At 48.1% G+C, this 8,945-nt stretch overlaps 1 protein-coding gene across 1 annotated transcript in view; it reads right to left on the bottom strand.

Moving 5' to 3' along the window:
* Positions 1–601: 601 nt before the first annotated feature.
* Positions 602–8,945, bottom strand: part of LOC138536967 (uncharacterized) — a 49,346-nt gene continuing 41,002 nt past the window's right edge. The window contains exon 9 of the mRNA XM_069641416.1: positions 602–8,877. Within this exon, the coding sequence (XP_069497517.1) occupies positions 1,753–8,877 (7,125 nt within the window). The 3' untranslated portion in view covers positions 602–1,752. The remainder of the gene's footprint in view (positions 8,878–8,945) is intronic.

The raw sequence follows: 8,945 nt of genomic DNA, 5'->3' as shown, positions 1-8,945 counted from the left end.
ATCTCTACATATTTATTTATTGGTTATTGGTAAATTGCACTATGCAGCAAAAATTGTGTTTCAACGCACATAAATCAACACGTTCCTGGGTAGGCTTGAGCCACCTGCCTTTGGGTAAACAGCCAAACGCGCTAACCAGTTGCGCCACAGAGACGGATCAATCAGAACAAACATGAAAGGCCCTTCCACCTAAATGAATTCACCTTTTGTGATGTGCTTAATACCAGAGACCAGTCTCTAAGCATTGGACCGGGATTTGAGCCTACAAACGCATTGCTCCTGAGCTATCCTGCTGGCCCACAGAGAAGAAAGTCGATTGGTTGTGCAGAAAGGACACAGAAAAACACATTGGGAGTCAGAGAGAATAAAGAGTGAGAGAACGCAAGATAACAGAGCGCAACAGGTAAGGAATATGGAACAGATGGACCGATGGAATACATTTGCAAATGGTGATTTGCATTTGGTCAATGTGACTTATTTTCACTGACAATCTAACCGATACCCTTCAAGAAGTCAACTATCAAATCTTGTTCAGGTACTTAGTTGCATTAAATCAGGGGCAGAGACACACAAGGGTTCATTCATCAAAAAGCACACAATGTTTCATTAATCAAAAGCGTTTATTATAAAGGTATAGAACATAAGGTTGCACATGTAGTTGAGAACCAGGTTGAAATCTGGGCTCATGGTCGCCTCATAGATCTGAGGTCATCAGCAGTCTGGTGAGGCCTCGGATTCTCTTGCTGGAGAGTGAGAAAGAGTTTCTTATAGAATCATAGACCTCAAGATGGCAACCAGGTCCGCAAGAAAAATGCTGCTCCTCATTCCTGATCAGTCGTCTTTGGGCAAATGACTGGTGTTCTTGCAATGTCCTTAGACCTCACAAAGTATAAATTGCTTCTCCAAGCATCAACAAGCAGTTTGTTAAACACAGGCTGCGGGTATCCACATAGCTATATCACCCTCTTCAGTCCCTCTCCACTCCCCCATTATCTAAATATAACAAAATGTAAGGCACTTGCAAATGTACTGGTGGCAGCTTGTGTGTCTCCAACTTGCGGAACAAACACTCAGCTGTTCGACTCAAAGCACAAGTACTACTACATCTGGGTGTCAACTCTAAAGGAAACCATACTACTGTTGTCCTTAGTTCTTACAGAAATCGTAGAGTTACTGTTTGCGTTGGAAGGAGTAATCAGGTATTGTTTATGTTTTCCGGTAGCGGTTGCCCTTTGAGGAATGTCTCTTTTGGAATTGCGGCATGCAAGATCTGCGACGTCTTCAGCTCAAATGTCTCACTACAGATGTCTTCTGCAACACTGGCGATTTGTATGGTGAGTAGAGTGGTAGAGTTCTAAGGAACATTTTCCTGGGCCTTAAAGATGAGCGTTGGCGGTCTCACATCTTAACTTAACCCTAACAGGAGGTTTGGTGGCAGAGGCGTCCAGGTTTGAGGACGTTTTGGGTGGTCTGAGCAGAGATGCTTGGGTCTTGCTGTCAGGAATCTACACACATGGGATGTGCATACATCAGGGGTCTTAATGGCATGAAAATGAATGCTGGGTATAAAATGTCCAGGGATATTATTGGCAGGTGTTTGAACTCATATGTACACAAGAGATATAATCACAAGGGTATGACAATCAGGGAATTTAACACATGGCTATGTCAACCACGTGTATGCATGCTAGGGATTTCAATTGTAGATTTCGAAGCATCTTGGTTATGTGTCCAAGAGATACTGCCAAACATCTATGCTCCTGGGGCATGGGCACCTGACATGTGAATGACAGAGCTGTGAGCACTCGTGGCATGTGGACTAGACATATGAAAGCCAGAGCTCTGGACACCTGTGGCATGTGAACCAGATATCTGCATTCCAGCCATATTCCTTCCAGGAATCTCAACATGCAGACCCTGCACCCTGGATATATGATTAACAGCACTCTCAGCCCTTGTGGCATGTGAACCAGACATATGACTACCCATCAAATGAATGCCAGGGTGCTCAGCACCTAGACCATGTGCACCAGTCAAATGAATGCCAGCCAAATGTCCCCCTGTGGCATGAGCACCTGCAATATGCATGCCAGCAATTTGCTGGCCAGAGATCTCAGCACCTGGGACATGTAAACCAGATATATGACTACCAGAGCTCTGAGCACCTGCTTCATGGGACCCAGACATATGAATACCCATCAAATGCATGCCAGGGTGCTCAGCACCTTGACCATGTGCACCAAGAATATGAACACCAGCCAAATGTTCCCCTGTGGCATGAGCACCTGCAATATGCTTGCCAGCAATTTGCTTGCCAGAGATCTCAGCACTTGGGACATGTAAACCAGATATATGACTACCAGAGCTCTGAGCACCTGCTTCATGGGACCCAGACATATGAATACCCGTCAAATGCATGCCGTGGCTCTCAGCGCCTTGACCATGTGCACCAAGAATATGAACACCAGCCAAATGTTCCCCTGTGGCATGAGCACCTGCAATATGCTTGCCAGCAATTTGCTTGCCAGAGATCTCAGCACTTGGGACATGTAAACCAGATATATGACTACCAGAGCTCTGAGCACCTGCTTCATGGGACCCAGACATATGAATACCCATCAAATGCATGCCAGGGTGCTCAGCACCTTGACCATGTGCACCAGTTAGATGAATACCAGCCAAATGTTCCCCTGTGGCATGAGCACCTGCAATATGCATGCCAGCAATTTGCTTGCCAGCAATCTCCGCACCTGGGACATGTAAACCAGATATATGATTACCAGAGCTCTGAGCACTTGTTTCATGGGACCCAGACATATGAATACCCATCAAATGCATGCCAGGGTGCTCAGCACCTTGACCATGTGCACCAGTTAGATGAATACCAGCCAAATGTTCCCCTGTGGCATGAGCACCTGCAATATGCATGCCAGCAATTTGCTTGCCAGAGATCTCAGCACCTGGGACATGTAAACCAGATATATGATTACCAGAGTTCTGAGCACCTGCTGCATGGGAACCAGATATATGAATACCCGTCAAATGCATGCGGTGGCTCTCAGCGCCTTGACCATGTGCACCAGGAATATGAACACCAGTCAAATGTTCCCTGGTGGCATGAGCACCTGCAATATGAATGCCAGCAATTTGCTTGCCAGAGATCTCAGCACCTGCGACATGTAAACCAGATATATGATTACCAGAGCTCTGAGCACCTGTTTCATGGGAACCAGATATATGAATACCCATCAAATGCATGCCAGGGTGCTCAGAACCTAGACCATGTGTGCCAGGCAGATGAACACCAGCCATATGCTCCCGTGTGGCATGAGCCCCTGCAAAATGAACACCAGCCATATGCATGCCAGGGGCATGTTGCTCGGGGATATGCACACCAGGTACTTCAAGACCTGGTACTTGCTTTCCAGGGATATGCTTTCCAGGTAACTCAAATCCTGGTATATGGTAACCAGGCATGTGAATACCCGAGATGTTAAAACTGTGACTCATATTGGCAAGGACATCAAAACCAGGAATATGCGTACCAGGGTACTGAATGCCAGGGATATAAAAGCCATGCATATGCATGCCAGGTTTCTCCACACCTGAGACATGTTGCTCAGGGAAATGCACACCATGTACCTCGAAACCTGGTACTTGCTTACCAGGGATATGCATTCCAGGTAACTCAAATCCTGGTATATGGTAACCAGGCATGTGAATACCTGAAATGTTAAAACTGTGACTCATATTGGTAAGGACATCATAACCAGGAATATGCATACCAGGGTACTGAATGCCAGGGATATAAAAGCCATGCATATGCATGCCAGGTTTCTCCACACCTGAGACATGTTGCTCAGGGAAATGCACACCATGTACCTCGAAACCTGGTACTTGCTTACCAGGGATATGCATTCCAGGTAACTCAAATCCTGGTATATGGTAACCAGGCATGTGAATACCTGAAATGTTAAAACTGCGACTCATATTGGCAAGGACATCATAACCAGGAATATGCATACCAGGGTACTGAATGCCAGGGATATAAAAGCCATGCATATGCATGCCAGGTTTCTCCACACCTGAGACATGTTGCTCAGGGATATGCACACCAGGTACCTCAAAACCTGGTACTTGCTTACCAGGGATATGCATTCCAGGTAACTCAAATCCTGGTATATGGTAACCAGGAATGTGAATACCTGAGATGTTAAAACTGTGACTCATATTGGCAAGGACATCATAACCAGGAATATGCGTACCAGGGTAATGAATGCCAGGGATATAAAAGCCATGCATGTGAAGACCAGGTTTCTCCCCACCTGAGATATGTTGCTCAGGGATATGCACACCAGGTACCTCAAAACCTGGTATTTGCTTACCAGGGATATGCACACCAGGTACCTCAAAACCTGGTATTTGCTTGCCAGGGATATGCATTCCAGGTAACACAAACCCTGGTATATGGTAACCAGGCATGTGTATACCCGAAATGTTAATACTGCGACTCATATTGGCCAGCACTTCAAGCCCAGGAATATGTGTACCAGGGAAATGAATGCCAGGGATATGAAAGCCATGCATATGAAGGCCAGGTTTGCCCTCACCTGAGACATGTTGCTCAGGGATATGCACACCAGGTACCTCAAAACCTGGTATTTGCTTACCAGGGATATGCATTCCAGGTAACTCAAATCCTGGTATATGGTAACCAGGCATGTGAATACCTGAGATGTTAAAACTGTGACTCATATTGGCAAGGACATCATAACCAGGAAAATGCGTACCAGGGAAATGAATGCCAGGGATATGAAAGCCATGCATATGAATGCCAGGTTTCTCCCCACCTGAGAGATGTTGCTCAGGGATGTGCATACCAGGTACCTCAAGACCTGGTGCTTGCTTACCGGGGATATGCACACCATGTATCTCAACACTTGGTGCTTGCTTACCAGGGATATGTGCACCATTTATCTCAAGACCTGGTGCTTGCTTAACGGGGATATGCACACCATGTATCTCAAGACCTGGTGCTTGCTTACCGGGGATATGCACACCATGAATTTCAAGGCCTGGTGCTTGCTTCCCGGGGAAATTCAAACCATGTATCTCAACACTTGGTGCTTGCTTACCAGGGATATGCGTACCATGCATCTCAAGACCTGGTGCTTGCTTACCGGGGATATGCACACCATGAATTTCAAGGCCTGGTGCTTGCTTCCCGGGGATATGCACACCATGAATCTCAAGAACTGACTCTTGCTTACCGGGGATATGCACACCATGTTTCTCAACACTTGGTGCTTGCTTACCGGGGATATGTGCACCATTTATCCCAACACCTGGTGCCTGCTTACTGGGGATATGCACACCATGTATCTCAAGACCTGGTGCTTGCTTACCAGGGATATGCGTACCATGCATCTCAAGACCTGGTGCTTGCTTACCGGGGATATGTACACCATGTATCTCAAGACCTGGTGCTTGCTTACCGGAGATATGCACACCATGTATCTCAAGACCTGGTGCTTGCTTAGCGGGATTATGCACACCATGTATCTCAAGACCTGGTGCTTGCTTACCGGTGATATGCACACCATGTATCTCAAGACCTGGTGCTTGCTTACCGGGGATATGTACACCATGTATCTCAAGGCCTGGTGCTTGCTTACCGGGGATATGCACACCATGTATCTCAAGGCCTGGTGCTTGCTTCCCGTGCATATGCACACCATGTATCTCAAGGCCTGGTGCTTGCTTCCCGTGCATATGCACACCATGTATCTCATGACCTGGTGCTTGCTTACCGGGGATATGCACACCATGTATCTCAAGACCTGGTGCTTGCTTACCGGGGATATGCACACCATGTATCTCAAGGCCTGGTGCTTGCTTACCGGGGATATGCACACCATGTATCTCAAGACCTGGTGCTTGCTTACCGGGGATATGCACACCATGTATCTCAAGACCTGGTGCTTGCTTACCGGGCATATGCACACCATGTATCTCAAGACCTGGTGCTTGCTTACCGGGGATATGCACACCATGTATCTCAAGACCTGGTGCTTGTTTACCGGGGATATGCACACCATGTATCTCAAGACCTGGTGCTTGCTTACCGGGGATATGCACACCATGTATCTCAAGACCTGGTGCTTGCTTACCGGGAATATGCACACCATGTATCTCAAGGCCTGGTGCTTCCTTACCGGGGATATGCACACCATGTACCTCATGGCCTGGTGCTTGCTTCCCGTGCATATGCACACCATCTATCTCAAGGCCTGGTGCTTGCTTACCGGGGATATGCACACCATGTATCTCAAGGCCTGGTGCTTGCTTCCCGTGCATATGCACACCATGTATCTCATGACCTGGTGCTTGCTTACCGGGGATATGCAGACCATGTATCTCAAGACCTGGTGCTTGCTTACCGGGCATATGCACACCATGTATCTCAAGACCTGGTGCTTGCTTTCCGGGGATATGCACACCATGTATCTCAAGACCTGGTGCTTGCTTACCGGGAATATGCACACCATGTATCTCAAGACCTGGTGCTTGCTTACCGGGGATATGCACACCATGTATCTCAAGACCTGGTGCTTGCTTACCGGGGATATGCACACCATGTATCTCAAGGCCTGGTGCTTGCTTACCGAGGATATGCACACCATGTACCTCATGGCCTGGTGCTTGCTTCCCGTGCATATGCACACCATCTATCTCAAGGCCTGGTGCTTGCTTACCGGGGATATGCACACCATGTATCTCAAGGCCTGGTGCTTGCTTCCCGTGCATATGCGCACCATGTATCTCATGACCTGGTGCTTGCTTACCGGGGATATGCGCACCATGTATCTCAAGCCCTGGTGCTTGCTTGCCGGGGATATGCGCACCATGTATCTCAAGGCCTGGTGCTTGCTTACCGGGGATATGCACACCATGTATCTCAAGACCTGGTGCTTGCTTGCCGGGGATATGCGCACCATGTATCTCAAGACCTGGTGCTTGCTTACCGGGCATATGCGCACCATGTATCTCAAGACCTGGTGCTTGCTTACCGGGGATATGCGCACCATGTATCTCAAGACCTGGTGCTTGCTTACCGGGGATATGCACACCATGTATCTCAAGACCTGGTGCTTGCTTACCGGGGATATGCACACCATGTATCTCAAGGCCTGGTGCTTGCTTCCCGGGCATATGCACACCATGTATCTCAAGACCTGGTGCTTGCTTCCCGTGCGTATGCACACCATGCATCTCAAGACCTGGTGCTTGCTTACCAGGGATATGCACACCATGTATATCAAGACCTGTTGCTTGCTTACCGGGGATATGCACACCATGTATCTCAAGGCCTGGTGCTTGCTTCCCGGGCATATGCACACCATGTATCTCAAGACCTGGTGCTTGCTTCCCGTGCATATGCACACCATGCATTTCAAGACCTGGTGCTTGCTTACCAAGGATATGCACACCATGCATCTCAAGACCTGGTGCTTGCTTACCGGGGATATGCACACCATGCATATCAAGAGCTGGTGCTTGCTTACCGGGGATGTGCACACCATGTATTTCAAGGCCTGCTGCTTGTTTTCCGGGCATATGCGCACCATGTATCTCAAGACCTGGTGCTTGCTTACCGGGGATATGCGCACCATGCATTTCAAGACCTGGTGCTTGCTTACCGGGGATATGCGTACCATGCATCTCAATATCTGGTGCTTGCTTACCGAGGATATGCACACCATGCATCTCAAGACCTGGTGCTTGCTTGCCATGTATCTCAAGACCTGGTGCTTGCTTATTGGGGATATGCACACCATGTATCTCAAGACCTGGTGCTTGTTTACCGGGGATATGCACACCGTGTATCTCATGACCTGGTGCTTGCTTACCGGGGATATGGACACCATGTATCACTATACCTGGTGCTTGCTTAGCGGGATTATGCACACCATGCATCTCAAGACCTGGTGCTTGCTTGCCATGTATCTCAAGACCTGGTGCTTGCTTATTGGGGATATGCACACCATGTATCTCAAGACCTGGTGCTTGTTTACCGGGGATATGCACACCGTGTATCTCATGACCTGGTGCTTGCTTACCGGGGATATGCACACCATGTATCTCAAGACCTGCGTCATGTTTGTCAACGATGTGTTTCTCAGTTAGGATAGGGCTGTGGTTGTTGCTGGTACTCACTGACACACCTGCTTTATATGTACCAGGCATTTGAATGGCAGGAATGGGAATGGCAGCAATATTAGTGCCTTGCACATGTTCGTTGGGGTTTTGTTTACCAGGGATATGAATTACAGGGCTCTCAAATTTGGGCACATGTGTACCAGGGATATGAAAGCCCGGTGAACGGACACCGGGGACATGACTACTGGGAATGTTAATTTTGGGGTGTTCCCTGCTTGGCATATTATATCCGGAGATGTGAGAACCTGGGATATAAATCTTGGAGGTGTGTGAACCAGGGATGGCAATGCCAGGTCTTTGAAAGCCTGGCATAAGAAAACTTGGAATAAGAGAGTTAAGGAAACCAGAGCCTGGTAAATAAGTTCCAGGGGCATGAATGCCAGGGATATGAAAGCCATGAGCCTCAAAGCTAGGGATTTCCATTCCAGGGAATTGAGCTCTGGGAAAGGTAATTCCTGCGATGCTTGCGGGCTGCCCAATATCAGGTGGTGCAACAAGCATAAAGGATGACGAGTAGCTCCCAAAATGATGGCTGGTAACCCCGTTTCTGGTGGACTGATGGTAGGTGCCTTGGCCTGGCCTCTTCTCGACGGTGACTGTTCCACCGCTCCTGGGGACTTGCCCAGCATGAATGGCCGCCTGGCAAACAGAAGAGTCCTGCGAGGGAAGAAAAGATGCCTCTTAAAACCCAGATTCTTCTTTTTCATTCTGTTCATGTCTTTGAA

This window comes from Ambystoma mexicanum, chromosome 1q (assembly GCF_040938575.1).
Source record: "Ambystoma mexicanum isolate Mex_15411 chromosome 1q, UKY_AmexF1_1, whole genome shotgun sequence".
Taxonomy (NCBI): Eukaryota; Metazoa; Chordata; class Amphibia; order Caudata; family Ambystomatidae; genus Ambystoma; species Ambystoma mexicanum.
This window is presented reverse-complemented; position numbering and strand designations above follow the sequence as displayed.